Source organism: Octopus sinensis, linkage group LG1 (genome assembly GCF_006345805.1).
Source record: "Octopus sinensis linkage group LG1, ASM634580v1, whole genome shotgun sequence".
NCBI lineage: Eukaryota > Metazoa > Mollusca > Cephalopoda > Octopoda > Octopodidae > Octopus > Octopus sinensis.
Window position 1 is genome coordinate 128,885,520 of NC_042997.1, and position 17,592 is coordinate 128,903,111.

A 17,592-nucleotide genomic window follows, 5' to 3' on the forward strand; every position below is an offset into this window, starting at 1 on the left:
CATCAGCAAAAAAAATCTAATACCTTTTTCACTGTTTTCTTTAGGCACAGGAGTGGCTGTGTAGTATGTACCTTGCTTACTAACCACATGGTTCCGGGTTCAGTCCCACTGCATGGCACCTTGAGCAAGTGTCTTCTACTATAGCCTCAGGCCGACCAAAGCCTTGTGAGTGGATTTGGTATATGGAAACTGAAAGAAGCTCGTCATATATATGTATGTGTGTGTGTTTGTGTATCTGTTTTTGTCCCCCAACATCGCTTGACAACCAATGCTGGTGTGTTTACATCCCCGTAACTTAGTGATTCGGCAAAAGAGACTGATAGAATAAGTATTAGGCTTACAAAGAATAGGTTGTGGGGTCGATTTGCTCAACTAAAGGCGGTGCTCCAGCATGGCCAGTCAAATGACTGAAACAAGTAAATGTGTAAAAGAATATATGACAAATTGTGTGTGTGTGCATGCACATGTGCTGTTATTGTTGTTATTACTTGCATAGTTGCATTTTTGGATATTAGATTGTGATTGGCTGTGCTTACAGTGTATGTGTGTTTGTGTGCACTGTTGTTATTGTTGTGAAAATTTGCATTTTTAAGTATTAAATTTTTATTGGCTATACTTGTACGCAGTGTTTGTGTGTGTATTGTTATTTTTGTGCAAATTTGCATTTTGGGTTTTAAGTTCTGATTGGCTATGCTTGTGGGTGTATATGTTGATTTAATTGTCATTTTTCCTTTCTTTTTTATTTTGTTTTGAGGGAACATATCTAATACTCTCATTTTTATTATTCTTATTCATGTAGAGAAGCCATATTGAGACATATAACAAACGAGAAATTTTGGTAAAATAAAATGTCTAAAAGACAGACCTTCTGCCTACCCTATATATTAGCTTAGGATAGCTGTTTTGACATTCCAAGTACCTTATTTATACAATAATTCAAAAAGGAAAAATTTCAATCCAGAAAAAATTTAGTTATAATCTTATTTTATCTGAGAGTCTTTGCAGCACACAGTAAACAAAATAATAATAATTTTTCAAATTTTGGCACAAGGCTAACAATTTTAGAGGCAGGCAATAAGTCAATTAGATCAGCTCCACTATTCAACTGGTACTTATTTTATTGACCCAGAAGGATAAAAGGCAAAGTTGACCTTGGTAGAATTTGAACTCAGAATGTAAAGAGCCAGAAGAAATGTCATTAAGCACTTAGTCGAACATGCTGACAGTTCTCATCATATTCATGATAATGATGATGGTTTAGCATTTTGAGGAAAAGAACTAGTTGATACCATTGAACCTAGTACTTGACTGGTACTTTATTTTAACAAACTCAGAGGGCTACTCTCTCTTTACTCTTTTACTTGTTTCAGTCATGTGACTGTGGCCATACTGGAGCACCACCTTTAGTCGAGCAAATCACCCCCAGGACTTATTCTTTGTAAGCCTAGTACTTATTCTATCAGTCTCTTTTTGCTGAACCACTAAGTTACGGGGACGTAAACACACCAGCATCGGTTGTCAAGTGATGATGGGGGGGGGGCAAACACAGACACACAAACATATACACACATACATACAAATATATATACATATATACGACAGGCTTCTTTCAATTTTTGTTTACCAAATCCACTCACAAGGCTTTGGTCAGCCTGAGGCTATAGTAGAAGACACTTGCCCAAGGTGCCACACAGTGGGACTGAACCTGGAACCATGTGGTTCGTAAGCAAGCTACTTACCACACAGCCACTCCTACACCTAGTTTAACTACAGTGGATATTCAGTTCAGAACAGAAAGAGCTAGAAGAAATGCTGCAAAGCATATTTTCTAAGGTACTAATGATTCTGACTACTTGGTAATAATTACTATTTCTTTTATTGGCCATAGGGGTCCAAGACATTGAGAACATTAATAATAATTATCCTTTCTGCTATAGGCACAAGGCCTGAAATTTGGGGGAAGGTATTAAGATGATTACATCTACCCCAGTGTGTAACTGGTACTTATTTAATCGACCCTGAAAGGATGAAAGGCAAAATTAGCTTTAGCAGAATTTGAACTCAGAACATGATGACAGATGAAATATTTCCAAGCCCATTATGCTAATGATTCTAATAGGTTACCGCCTTAATAATAATAATCATAATAATAACAGTGATGATGATGATAATGATAATGCTTTCAAATTTTGCCACAAGGGCAGCCAGTTTTTGGGGAGGGGATGAGTCAATTACATCGATCTCAGTGTTTCACTGGTACTTGCTTTAAAAACCCCAAAAGGATGAAAGGCAAAGTCAACCACAGCAGAATTTGAACTCAGAGTGTAAAGACAGACACAATGCCACTATGCATTTTGTCTGGTGTGCTAATGATTCTGCCAGCTTGCCACATTAATAATAATAATTAAAAAAAATGCCTTGATGCAGTACCAAGCAGTAGCTCTTGTGGCTTCTGATCTTAACTGATTGGAAGTGTTATCATGTACACTGTTTTGTCTTGGTATAAAAAATGGACTACAGCAAATATTCAAACACAACTGAAAACAATACCTCCACCTTCGCTAAGGCAGAGGTAATAAGGGTAATAATAATAATAATGGTAATTGCTACTGAGGCAAGTGATGAGGAAGACATTACAAGGATAATTTACAATCTGTATGGGGGTTTACATAAAAAAAAAGTTATGAAAGGTAAAAAGGAGAATTGAGGCAAATACACGACAAAAACTTACACAGTATATGAAATATGTGAACACATAGATCAGAGTTGATTTATGGCTAGAAAGCACCACATCACACACACATTTCCAGCGTTTCTACATGTTTCTTTGTGTAATTGTGTGTTTAAATGTGTGCTTAAACGTGTGTGTTTGCAAATGTACTTGTATGATTGTATGTGTGTGTGTGTGTATGTGTGTGTGTTTGTATATGTGTAGGTGTGTCTGTATAGTGAAGTGTTAATGAAGACTTGTTTTCTCTATTCTGCTATTTCGCAAAGAAATTCTCAAACTAAATAGAATTAATTAATTTAATAATAAATTAATTAATTTAAATAAACACAGAAATTAACAATATAAGTAATAAAACAAACTGATCATGTAATAAAGAACTGACCATTTAAAGAACTGGACAGATGTGACAGAGGTTAGTGAACAGGTCACAAGAGTGTGATAAATGACCCTCATACCAAATAATTAAATAATTAAAGAGTAAAAGAAATAAACAGTGATGATGATAATGATGATGATGACAATTATCATCATCATCATCATCATCACCATCACTATCACCATCATCACCATCATTATTATTATGAAGTCAGTGAGCAGGTAGAAGCATTAAAGCATGAGAGGAAATGCTTTGCCATATTTCTTCCAGTTCTTTACATTCCATCAGATTCAAATTCTGCCAAAGTTAACTTTGCATTTCATCCTTTCAGGATCGACAAAACTAAAGTAGCATGCAAGTGCTGGGGGGAGTGGGTCAGTGGTATTTACTAACCCCCCCTTCCTTGAAAACTACTGGCAGAATTGTTGACACACCAGACAAAATGCTGAGTGGGGTTTCATTTGTCTTTACTTTCTGAGTTCAAATGTCACTGAGGTCAACTTTGCCTTTCATTATTTCAGAGTCAATAAAATCAATACCAGTTGAGCAATGGGATCAATATAATCAACTAGCCCCCACCACACACACACACACACACAATTTCAGGCCTCATGCGTATAGTAGAAAGGATTAGAGAATGAGGGATTAGTAGAATCATTAAAATGTTATTCAAAATGCTTTGCAATATTTATTCTGTCTACATTATGGATTCAAATCCTGCTGAGATCAGCCTTGCCTTTCATTCCTCTGGTGTTGATAGGAAAGAATAGTCTAGTACTGTGGTTGATGTGATTAACTACCCCACCCCAACTCTTCTTATAATTGCTGGCCACAAGATCTAAACATGTAATGCAAAATGTCTCATACAATAAAAGGTTAAGTGAAAAAAACTAAGAGGTAAGCAGCCACTCTGACCACCTTCTTCTCTGACTTGCCTTGTATTGGATCCTTTGAAATTGCCCAAGAACATCATCAATTTTGTCCAAACTGCAAAGTCTCCTACACCCTCTGGATAGTACATAGTTTTCTTTTTTACTATCATTAAACCATTGGTTGGGTTTCTATCAGTTATCTATGATCTTTGGATGGAATATGCTCAACATACAGTATTTTTTTGCTTTTTGTTTTAGCTTTTTTGGTAGTTCCATTATAGATCAGGGTTTTCATTTTGGACAACCAGGAAGTTTTGCTTTTCCTTGGAGATGGATTCTTTTTCACTTTCTTTCCAATCTTGTTGTCCTCAGTGGTTTCCCTACTTTCTCTAGGCTCCAGCCCATCATACTGCTGACAGCCTCTGGTCAGCTCTATACTGGAGGAGGTGAGGTCTCATCTTCTTGCTTTCATATCTATCTCACTGGCCCCTGTCTGAATTTGGTGACTGTGAGGATCATTGTCTATGCTTCTGACCTAATTATCCTCTGAACTTTGACTGGTAGCGTTGTAACAATAGCACCCACCTCTCATTTTCAGTTTTCCCTCTCTGGTTCAAACTCCAATACATGTAGCAGAATAATATCAAGAAACAGAGATCTATAAAAGAATGAATGAAGTACTGTGGTTGATACGATTGACTAAAAAACTTAACATTCAAGGTGATACCCGAACATAGCAACAGTTAATGACTGAAGCCAGTAAAAGAGTTTTTAAGAAAATAGAAGTGATAATTTACTTGGTTTTTTTTCTTTGCTCACTACATAATTATTTCTGGTTAGCCTTGTAATGATTCTTCCTGCATTAAATGAGTTAACACTAATTTAATGATGGTTATTACAAGTTAACTTGCTTAAATATTCCCTCATTACTTCTTTCACGGTTTTAACATTTTAAAACAGTTTTAGCACTATAACTGCTAACAGATCTTTTGACAATCCAGCAAGGGAACATCCCTATGGTTACTTGATTTGCTACCCTCAAATTACTCTTTACCAGCTTTAAAACAAAAAAAAAAAGCAAGGATGTATTGAATAGTTTAGAGTTCTGAGATACCCTGTGTCTAAATAAAAATAGACTGGTTGACCATATTTGACTGCCGCTAACTATAAGCTACTTAATCAACACTGACTTAGGGCTAAATAACAACTGAATATATTACATTACAAACTCCAGGCATTTGTGCCTACATGGGAGCCTATGTGATCATTCAACTAACTAGATATAGCAGCCAAATCTCTCTCAAATCACACATTATCATGTTTATTATTGTTTAGCTTCACCATAATTGAGCTTTTTATAAGCATTTACCTAAAATTAAGATAGATATATTACTATTATCGCCATTTAACACCCATGTTCCTTACTCGCATAGGTTAGATGGTTTGACAGAATCAGTGGGCCCAAAGACTACATTCTGCTCATGTGTCTGCTTTGGCATGGTTTCTACAGCTGAATGCACTTCCTATTGCCAGCTACCTTATAGTGTGTACTAGGTGCATTTTTCATGCCACCTGTACTATAAGATCACCATGTAGTCTGCAACAGTACAAACCCCAATGAGATGTGTACTATTTTGTTAGGGGATAAAGAAGAGGAGAGGGATGAAGTATGAGGAAAAAGGGCCAGAGTTGAACAAGTTTCTTGTAGAGAATGTGACATTTCAATAGTAGGGTTAAGTATTAAAATATTAAGATTTTGACATGCCTGGTTAAAATATTTTGCCATTTTTAGCTTATGTACTGTATTGATCTATTTCCTATCTTTTTTGTATGTTGTTTTAACTTATCAACTTTTTCCTTTCAAAACTTCAGCTACCTGTATTACACTGACTGGGGTACAGAACCAAAGATTGCCAGAGCATTTTTGGATGGTTCTGAGATTGAAATTCTCAAGAGTGAAGATTTAAGTAGCCCTAATGGGTTAACTATTGATAATGGTCAACTCTATGTGACAGACTCTAATTACCAGAATAAAACATCTGGACCACAGATATGGTTATTCAATATGGCTACTAATGAGTGGAAGCGATTTCCAGTGTCTACAGACCTCAAGGTATGTTCTCAAAATTAAAGCAGTTCTTTCTTAGAACAAATAAAATCAATTGGTATCAGAAGTAAAAAGAATCTAACTCTCCAGGTTCTTAAATCCTTCAATAGAAACTGTGTCTTCTTCTACTGACCAAGAGTTTGAAATGATAGATTTTTTTTTCCTATTCCTCACATCAATTGATTTTATTTGATTATTCGATATTCTGCAAAATTTCCTTTTTGATTAATTGTTGCTGACACAGACCCTCAGGGTTTGGATTTTATTTTAGTGTCACAATTAATTAACTAATTCTCACCATCATTATTCATCATGTTCACCACCATCATTATCATCTTATCCCTTATAAACATATCATCATCATCACTGTCACCACCGCCATTATTATCATCATCAACACCATTGCCATCACCACCATCATGTCATCTTTATCAGCACAATCACCATTATCCTCACCACCAACACCACATTCATCAACAGCATCATTGTCATCATCATCAACACTGTTATTGTTAACAGTCGTCATATCATCAATTTCACCAGTACTACCATCATCCTCTTCACAACCTCTTATAAACATATCATCATCATCACTGTCACCACCACCACCATCATTATCATCATCAACACCATTGCCATCACCACTACTACCATTATCATCATTTCCAAGAACCAATGTAGGAGTTCAGTTTAAATCAATTATTCATATATCCAGTATATTTAAAACCTACCTAGGTAAGGGAACAGATGCACTTAATCTATACAATAATGTACCCAGTTAAAAGTATGAACTGTAAGCTAGAATTTTACATTTGTTACTATATTTCTAATGAAGAGACTGCATGTATTTCATTTAATTTTCAATATAATCAAAATCATTTTCATGATCATTTAACGTCCATTTTCCTTGGAAGGACAAACTGCATAATGTAAATTTAAATTCATTGATTGAATGAAAAAGACAGGATGGCCATGGTTGGAATGCCTTTAATCATAGGTTTGCTTCATTAGAGCTAAACAATAATAATGTATTATATATTAGATATCTAGTCAACTTCGGTGTCTCTATATATTCAGTCAACCAGCTAGAAATAACAGCCAAACCTCCCTCAAATGATACCCCACCATCTTGAAAAAGGAAAGATACAACAGATGATGTAGTTTTGATATTGGTCACTTTCAGCCCAATATATATTACACACATATTGACAAACTGAAATCTTATCTCATTCATCAGATTTTAATATAAATATTAACACATTTGTATGGGTGAGTTGGTGTCAAGGAATTAAACCAGCTGCCAATATGATGTAAATTACAAGCTATTTAGTTTCTTCATAAAAGTTCATTTTAGTGTGATCACACTTTTAGATCAATACGACTGCATCTAAAGAAACAGGGTCTTTTGTTTTAAGAGGCCTTATGTTATCATTATAGAGCTTTAGATTGGTTACCATTGGAGATAATTACATAGATATATTGGTCTCTTCTACAGTTAGACAGCCAGAGAGACAAGGTTTCTTAGTTCAAGTAAACTTTCATTATTATTGGAGAGCCTCATACTTTTAGACTGGAGTATCTGCAACTAGACTGCTAGAGAGACAAGTTTCCTTGATTAGGAAGAATTTTAATTATCTTTAGAAAGTTTCACACTTTTAAATTGGTATTAGTGCTGTTAACCAGGAAGAGACAGGGTTACTTGGCTCTGGATAATTTTGGTTATCATTGTAGAGCATCGCAGATTGGTAATTTTGAAGCCAGAAAATTCTATCAAATTTACTGTAGAATGTTATATTAATACATTTATTACTGAAAATATGATGTAATTATGGCCATGTGCATTATACTGATATCATTACAGATATTTGTTATATATTATATATATTATAGCTATATCAGATGGTTTTATAACCATATCAGTGTAACTGATTATTGTCACTTGATGGATTTATGATGTCATGCTTGTTGTAATGGCTCGTGTTATTGTTGTAATCATAACTCTCAAACTGATATTATTGTTATAATATCTGTTATATCGTTTCTGATATCATCATTGGTCATGCACAAGATAGCAAGTCTGCAGAATTTTTAGCTCATCAGACAAAATGCAAAGCAGCATTTCTTTCAGCTCTTTACAGTCTCAGTTCAAACTTTGCTTTCATCTTTACTGGGCAATAAAATACATGTCAGTCAAGTCAATGATAATGACTAACTCATCACCCCAAAAATTTCTGGCACTGTACCAAAACTAATGCCTTATTCAGTTTTCATTCTGATCGAACTCACTCACTAATGCTTGTCTACATTCCTTTTTAAATTATTTCTAATTTAAATTCTTGGGTAATCTCCCTTGCCTTTCTTGACCAGAATTAATTTTTATAATAATGACTTTTCATCTCACTGTTGGTGTAGTTTTATTTAAATGAAATTTCTTGTCACCATAGATTATATTAGCTCACACTTTACTAGATAACATTACAGTCAGGTCTGTCATCTTAAGATTGACCTTTCAACATATGGTCCTTCTTCTTCTGAGGAGGAACAATGACCTTGCTCTTGTTCCACATTGATAAGGTTGATGCTTAACTGGTATTGTAAAAAAAAAAAAAAAGCATCAACTTGTGAGAAATGTTCTACTTAACATAGTTACCAAAATGTTACTTTTCTTTCTATTCTTTCTCCAGCTTCCTCGTGGAATTACTCAACAAGATGATACTTTATATTACACTGATTGGTCAACAGAAGAGGATACAGAAGGCTTCATATTCCAGTATAACTTAAAGAAGTCTACTCTCAATAAAACCCCCCTAATTACAGGAATTAAACCCACAGGACTTCATTATTCCCATCGACAAATTTCTTCAGGTAACTCTACTATCTTTTTTGCACCTTTTCATTATAGTTACCTTCTGTCTATTCTTCTAACACACACACACACACACGGTTACTCAACCTGCTACACATATCAACTAAATCTGTATTATATACTCATACATAGGTGCAGACATTGCTGTAAAATTATGAAGTTTGCTTCCCAACTACTTGATTTCGAGCTGGCAGAAACGTTAGAATACCAGGTGAAATGCTTAGCAGTATTTCATCTGCCGCTACGTTCTGAGTTCAAATTCCTTCGAGGTCGACTTTGCCTTTCATTCTTTCGGGGAAGATTAAACAAGTACCAGTCACGCACTGGGGTCGATATAATTGACTGAATCCCTTTGTCTGTCCTTCTTTGTCCCCTCTGTGTGTAGACCCTTGTGGGCAGTAAAGAAATAAGATTCAGTCCTACTGTGTTGTATCTATGACAAGTGTCTTCTGTTATACACTAAGGCCTTATGAGTGGATCTGGTGGACAGAAACTGAAAGAAGCCCATTATTTGCGTGTGTGTGCACATGTGCTCATATGTTTGAATGATTTTGTATTTGTTGTGTTTTACTCGCTAGTTTCAGTGACTAGTGGCAAACAATGATTTTACTAACTGTATCATTTGCTTGTAATTCACTACAAAAGCATATCCTGGCTGTTGTTTGATAGTAATTATTTGGCAATATGCTATGCTCAGGAAGACCCATTCATTAAAGTAACATTGAGGCTGTAAAGGTGTGTCCTTTATGTCTATGCCATACACTTCTGTTCCCAAAACCCAAATAGACAACCTGTCCTTGACAAACCTCTCCACCATGACCCATCTCACCACTTCCTTCTTTCCCCACCTGTGCTCCCCTCCCTTCTATCTCCCAGAATCCTACCATCATACAATGTCCATCAATTCTCTTCCCCACAACCACATCCTCCTAATAACCCCTCCTAACTATGACCACTCAGTACATTTGTCCCATCCATCTCTCACTCTCCTTTCACAATCTCATGAACTTACCCACCCACTCATCCTCTCAAATCCCTGGTCCACTCACTATATACTATGTAGACTTCCCTGTAACTGGGGTCTGTGTCGGCACATCTTCACCATCTTATCTCTCTTCACCCTCTCTCTCTCTCTTTCTCTCTCTCCCTCCTCTTTCCATTTTTCACCACCTGATGTAGGTATGTACCTCATGTACTACAAGACACCTATATCTATCCCTCAGAACTACTCCTTCCTCAGTTGCGAGGTCTTGTCTTGCAAGTTACTTGGTGACCTCACTGCTACTGGTGTCACATAAAAGTATCCTGTACACTCTGTAAAGTAATAGGCATCAGTTAGTGCATCCAATCATAGAAACCATACAAAAGCAGCCTTCTGACTTGCCAGCTCCTGTTGAACCAAGCAACCCATGACATTATGGAAAACAGATATTAAACAATGAGGATGATTATATATATATATATATATATTATATATATATATAATATATATATATATATATATATATATATATGCATGTGGTTTTGTGTGCATGTGTGTGTGCATACAGGGTGTGGTGGGTAAATTGTCACCATTTTATATCTTGAATTTCACAGATGTGCATTGTTTGTTTTTGGTTTTGTTGGCTACAATACAGTAGAGTCAGCACCATGATGCAATTCACCCTGATAGAAATTTGGAAATGACATGCTGTACTGTTTGGCATTCATGCCGGAAGCTCCAATACAAACTTTGCAGACTGTCTGGATGTCAATTTGAAGAGAGATTTTCTCAAAAGCATGTACCAAGAGTGATAAAAATCAAACATCATGATGTTTGGAGTGATCACTATTGATGGCGATGTTATGCCTCCATTTATCTTCCTACACAGCCTCAGACTCAACACAGGCCTACATCAAGTGCTTGGTGGATGTAGTGCTGTCCTGGGTCAAGAAGGTGGCTGCTGGAAATCCTTTGTCTGACAACAGGACTCTGTACCATGCCATACAAGCAGGAGATCCTAGTCATGGCTGTCAGACAATCTCTGCAACCACATCACCCCTAACATCTGGCCACCTAACTCTCTAGACTGTAACCCACTTGATTATTATGTGCAGGGTGCAATTGAGCAAGAGACCCACAAAACTCCTAACCATCTAGACAAGTTGCAGGAGATTCCAAAGTCGTCTGGAGGCCATGGTTAAAGCCAATGGTGATTTTACTGAATAAATTTACTCTTTAGTATTTCAAAATATTTTTATGTAATTTTGGTAAATATTTGTTAAAATGACATGTCAGTGTTATTTTCATTTTTGCGTAATTTAGACAACAATATATTCACCACATCCTGTATTTGTGTGTGTGTGTGTGAATATATATATGAATGTGTATAATGTGTGTGTGTGTATGTATATATATATATATATATATATATATATATATATATATATATATAATATATATATATATATATATATATATATATATATGTATATATATATGAATGTATATAATATGTGTGTGTGTGTATATATATGTGAGAATGGATGTATGTATATATGGCACATGACTTGGTGGTTTGAGTATCGGCTCACAATCATGAGATAGTGAGTTCAATTCCCAGACTGAGCTGTATGTTGTGTTCTTGAGTAAGACACTTTATTTCGTGTTGTTCCAGTTGACACAACTGTAGAAATGAGTTGTGACATCACTGGTGCCAAACTGTATTGGCCTTTGCCTTTCCTTTGAATAACATTGGTGGTATGGAGAGGGAAAGTTGGTATGCATTGTGACTCCTGGTCTTCCATAAAAACAACCTTGCCTAGACTTGTGCCTCAGAGGAGAACTTTCAAGGTGCAATCTCATGGTCATTCGTGATTGAAGGAGATCTTTACTTTACTATGTAAATATTAAACTAATAATTACACTTTGTTTTCATTTTGCCTTTTGTGTTGTTATTTTTGTCATAAATTCTGAATATATACACACGCACACAGTCACTGGTTTCCTTCTAATATGGACTGATGTTTCAACTATCTGTTGCAAGGAAACAGTTATTCAAATATACTTCCTCTGTAACACTGAAGCTTTTCTCTGTCATGGATTATTACAATTACTTTCTTGAATTTCTTTTTCTCTCTTAAATATCACTTTCTATCTCTATCTATCTGTATATATATGTGTATGTATGATGTTTACTTATATGCATTTGATATTTCAGAGCCTGATGCAACATGTGATAATGCCGCCTGCTCTGACGAATGTATTCGTACTCCTGCTGACTATTCTTCTGAACGATTCCATTGCTCATGCCCAGATTCATACAACCTGATATTATCATCAGATAAGGCCATTTGTAAAGGTAATTATACTTCATTACCAAACATTAAAATTAACCAGTCATCACTTTATGAAATATTGTTTTTTTTTTTAGACTTTTAAGATATAATTAGTTTCTTAAATTAAATTACAATTTGCTGCCAACATTTGCTAGGTTCTATTAATATCTTGTCTGAGGAAATTTTAAGAAAACATTTAAAACTGAGGAATGTATCATTCATTTATCTAATTTGATCAAATCTGAAAGTACCTCATTATAATGAAAGCATTAACCATTACTAAGTAGTTGTTGTTACATGTTGATTCTGACTACTGAACAGACCTATGCTGGAAGTTATTCTGGCCATGACTATTTCCTCTGTGGGTGTATGATAGTAGGATGCGATTTGAGGGAAATTTGGTGCTGTTTTTATCAGGTCAAGGAACCATATAGCAGCTCCATTGCTAGTTAATTTTCTTCAGACACATCTTTATGCTTGCTGTTATTGTTGTTGTTAATTAGCATGAATCATCTGTGCTTGAGAAAAGCTATAATAGACTTATAGCACAAAAGCTGTGAGTATAATGAAGCTGTAGCACAGTAAGGGAGAGCTATAATATAATACTTGCTAGTATAGAGGAGCTGTAGTACAGCAGCTACCAGAATAATGGACCTATAATACAATAGGGGCCAAAGAATTTCCAGAGTCTATTGCAAAGCAGGAGAGGATACTCTCTCATGTAAGGCTTAAGTATGGCCATATAGAAATTCTTCAATTATCTTGTAAGAAGCTGGTTAATCACACTTTTATCCCATAAACATTTATCTGTAGATGTTCAGACTGGACATCAGCCATATCAACCATACCAGTGTAGGAGTAATGGCCTGCAAAGGTCATGAGCAGTACTCCTTCTTTGACTGATTCATTAAAAGAAACATTGAAAGACTAGGGAAACTAGCCTTGATATTTTATCAGGTGTAACATGCAAGAGAGAGATGGGAACCAACATAGACATGTGATGCATATGATAGTTGGATAACAAAATACCAAGTGGTCCAAGATGAAGGAATTTGCAGAAGAGGAAGACATGAAGCCATAGACAGAAGTGGTAAAGTCTGATCTCAAGTTGTTAAACCATCCAAAGGAGATGACAAATAACTGCAAGATGTTGTTGTAAAAAAGATGTATCCAATGTATGATTTCATAGAAAATGAACATAAAGTGATTATGATTATTCTTACATCATCTGAAATTTTGATATGTAGAGAACATGGGGGAGATAAATTGAATTCTGTCATAGATGCAACTACATATCTCTGGTGTAGAAAATTAAATGCTTCATCCTTTTAAAAACGAAACTGCTCTATTCATATATATGAGTGTTATGTAGATTAAAGTTTTATTTCTGAGATAATATTAATGTGATAGCTTCCCCACTAAACTGGTCTAATCTAAAGCTAACAAAGGATCTTCTGTATTGTCACTTGACTTTCTAGAAATAACAGGTAAATGTCCTACAAACAGTAAGTAGGTCTTCTCAATTAGAACTTGCACTGGGCTATGCAACAACTGGTCTCAACTAGGAGGGCTAATTATTTAATGATCATACAATTATATTTATCAATTCATCAATATAATAATTTAATGTCTGCTTGTTCTTCTATCAATATTGCGATGCTTTCTGTTTCTTCCCTCAGACAGTCAAATATCTCAATTATAGATTCTTTTGTGCATGTGTGTCTTGCTCACATCAAACTATCGACTTAATGCCTCAATTCAATGGATTGCAGTTTTAATGTCCATTCTCATTAACATTTTAATTTCAGAACCAGAAAATTTCTTAATAGTAGCAGATCTAAATACACTTAAGCTAAAGGCCCTTGATGACCATCTTGATTCCAAGGTCCATATACTTCACTATGGCCATGCAGACAGCAGCTATGTTGCATTGGTTTACAATGATTTAGATAAAACCCTGTTTTGGAGTGATCTTCATGAAGGACAGTAAGTGTTAAGCTTTTCATTTTATTTTATACTACTTCATTTCTTTCTCAATAATAACTTACACCTTAAATCATACACAAATATAACACATCTATACTACCTCTATAGATATATTCATCCAGATACCATATCTAACTATATTTCCTCTATATATCATTTATACATATATTCCAGTCAGCAATGCACTCAACCTCACTAACACCAAGTAGGGGAAAAGGAAATGCTATTAGAGAGGTTGTCAAATGAAAAAATGGATAGGAAAGTGAGGGACCAAAATAATCAGCTATTGAAATTACCAAGCAGACCAAAATGATCAGCTATTGAAATTACCATCAATCTAGTCAAAAAGGCCAGGAAGGATATGAAAGCAAGGAAATCAATAGGATCACAAGGGACAGCCATTGAGATGCTAAAAATATCTTGTGAAATAAAACATGCACAAGTTGTCCACTCTGTCAGTCAGGTAGTACTTAGAACAGGTCATCATCAATGTCTGGCATATCATCAGCTGCTACAAAGGCAAAGGAGATGTTTGAGAAAGAAGCAACTAAAGATGCATCAAACAGATGGACCAAGCTATCTAAGTAAAAGAAAGAATAACACTACTATTGAGGAAGAAAATTAGCTTAGCTAAGATACAGATGTGGTTTCTATCAAGACAGAGTACCTTTAGAATGTGTTGACTTGGAATGTGTTGACTAGTTCTTGTCAGTGGATCAATTGAAGAATTAAAGAAGAAAAATTTAAACAAGGAAACAAGACCTAGAATTAAGAAGCCTCAAAATAAATCTAGCAAAGACATAAGTTTTAGTTATCAAAGAAAAAGATAGGATTGTTGTACCATCTGAGAAGTGACCATACTTGATGTACAGAAAAAGTGTAATAGAAATGTGTATTCTATGTAAACTATGGCTGCACAACAGTTGCAGGGATCTCAGACAGGTTGAAAGAGAAGGTTTTCATAAGTAACAGATGTGCAGTGGTAAGAGCAGCACCTAAGAAATATATTCTTTCAAGTGTTTGGAGGTCTCCCCCATAGTTGACAGCTTTTATTATTGAGGTGAAGCTAATTACTAGTGAGTATTCCAAAAACTTAGTAATCAGAATCAGATTGGAGTACATGAAATTCATGTTGTTACTTTGCTTGCAACAAATTAATTCTAAGTGAAGAGTAGAGTATATGTTACTTGAATATGAAGTGTAGTATTGCATAGTAGTGCAACATAGGCATAGAATGAGGAAGATATGCATTGGCTGGAAAGAAACAAGACAAATATGCACCACTAGCAGAAGACAAAAAGGCTAAAAGGGAAACTGTGTAAAAGTAATCATATATATTATTCAAGAGTGAAAAAGACTGTGGTGGCACAGACATATGATGCATATAGAGAATGACAGTTCAGGAGAGAAGTACCAACTGATCCAAGCAGAAGGAAAAGGAGGAGGAGGAGGACTAAGGAAGACATGTAAAGAAATAATAAAAGATGGTCTCAGGAGATTGAATTCCACAAAAGAAATGACAAAGGACTGCCGCATATGGTGAGGTGCTGTATTATAGAAGACCTGTCCAACCCTTGCATGGATGAAAAAACACAAACAAAACGGTGGCGCTGGTGGCCGCGGCGGTGGTGGCAGTGGTGGTGGTGGTGGTTGGTGGTGGTGGCGGTGGTGGTGGTGGTGGTGCTGCTGCTGCTGCTGCTGGCAGTGACAGCCATTGATTGTCTTCATCATCCTGCCATAAATAGATGTATTTCACCTATATGCCATCTAAAGAAAAAAAAATATGTATTTCATATCATTGAATTTTACAAATACCTAAATTGTTGACTTTCTTTCATATTCCTTCTGTATTTCAAATAATTTTATCAGCAATTTCTCCTTATCTCCATGGAGAAATATCAAAATAACACTAACTATTGTATTAAATATAATTATTTTTATTTAATAAATTTTTACCTACATAGAAAACAAGCACATACAGACACTGCTGTTACTTTTATTAGTAGTGTTACTGGTATTATTGAGTGAGAGAGCAGCACATGCCATCAAAGTGTCACTGGGGTACAAATGTATCATTATCATCATCATCAGCAGCAGCAGCAGCAGCAGCAGTAGTAGTAGTAATGGTGATGTTTTTATAATTATTATTATTAATATTATTGTTATTATAACAGTAGCAAAGTGGCAGAAACAATAGAATAACTGAAAAATTAACTACCTTGCAGTATTTAGTTATGACCTATTAGATTATAAGTTCAAATCCTGTCATAGCCAACTTTGCTTTTCCTCTTTCCAGGGGTTGATGAAAGAGTAGCAATCAAGCACTAGGGTCAATTTAGTTGACTGCACTCTCCCCCACAAGTTTTAACATTGTACCTATGTTAGAAACAATTATTGAATAATAATAATAATAAAGCACCATCCAAACATAGCCAATGCCAGTACCTCCTGACTGGCTCCCATGCCGGTGGCATGTAAAAAGCACTATCCAAACAGGATCGATGCCAGTACCAGTGACATGTAAAAGCACCCACTACACTCTCGGAGTGGTTGGTGTTAGGAAGGGCATCCAACTGTAGAAACATTGCCAGATCAGTTTGGAGCCTGGTGCAGCCACTGGCTCTCCAGACCTCAGTCAAACCGTCCAACCCATGCTAGCATGGAAAACGGTATTAGTAATGGCTTTTTATATACAGTATTAGTAATGGCTTTTTATATTCTGTGTTCAAATTCTGCTGTGGTCAATTTTTTACTTTTTATCATGTTGTGGCTAATAAAATAAGTATCATTCAAATATTACAATTAAACCTTTTGACAGATCCCTCACCACAAAACTTCTGGCCTTGTTGTGCTTATGTAAAGAAAACTATTATTATTACAAATCAAAGTACCAAGCAATGTTGCTTTTCATCCTTTTGAGGTTGATAAAATAAAGTATCAGATGAGTGTTGGGATCAGTGATATTGACCAAACCACTCTCCTCAAAACTGCTGGCCCTATGCCTAAGTCAAATACCATTAAAGGTGGTTAGTGGGCAGAATTGTTAGAGCAATGGACGAAAATTCGTGCAATATTTCTTCCAGTTCTTTACTTTCTCAGTTCAAATCCTGCGAAGGTCAACTTTGCCTTTTGTCCTTTCAGAGTCAATAACATAAATGACTAGTTAAGTACTGAAGTTAATTGCTTGCCTTGAAACGATTGTTAAAGTGGTTAACTACCCAAGGCTTTACCTCATGAGACAAAATTCCTATCAGTGTTTCTTCTAACTCATGTTTTAAGTTAAAATTCTGCTGGGGCCAACTTTACCTTTTATCCTTCCAGGATCAATAAAATGAA

The 17,592-nt window shown here is 35.5% G+C and overlaps 1 protein-coding gene across 2 annotated transcripts in view; it reads left to right on the forward strand.

Moving 5' to 3' along the window:
* Window positions 1–17,592, forward strand: part of LOC115216733 (low-density lipoprotein receptor-related protein 6-like) — a 719,088-nt gene that overhangs the window by 646,005 nt on the left and 55,491 nt on the right. For both annotated transcript variants that reach the window (XM_029786291.2, XM_029786282.2), the window contains exons 11-14: window positions 5,852–6,092; window positions 8,771–8,951; window positions 12,153–12,293; window positions 14,079–14,256. In XM_029786291.2, coding sequence (XP_029642151.2) covers window positions 5,852–6,092; window positions 8,771–8,951; window positions 12,153–12,293; window positions 14,079–14,256 — 741 coding nt within the window. The remainder of the gene's footprint in view (window positions 1–5,851; window positions 6,093–8,770; window positions 8,952–12,152; window positions 12,294–14,078; window positions 14,257–17,592) is intronic.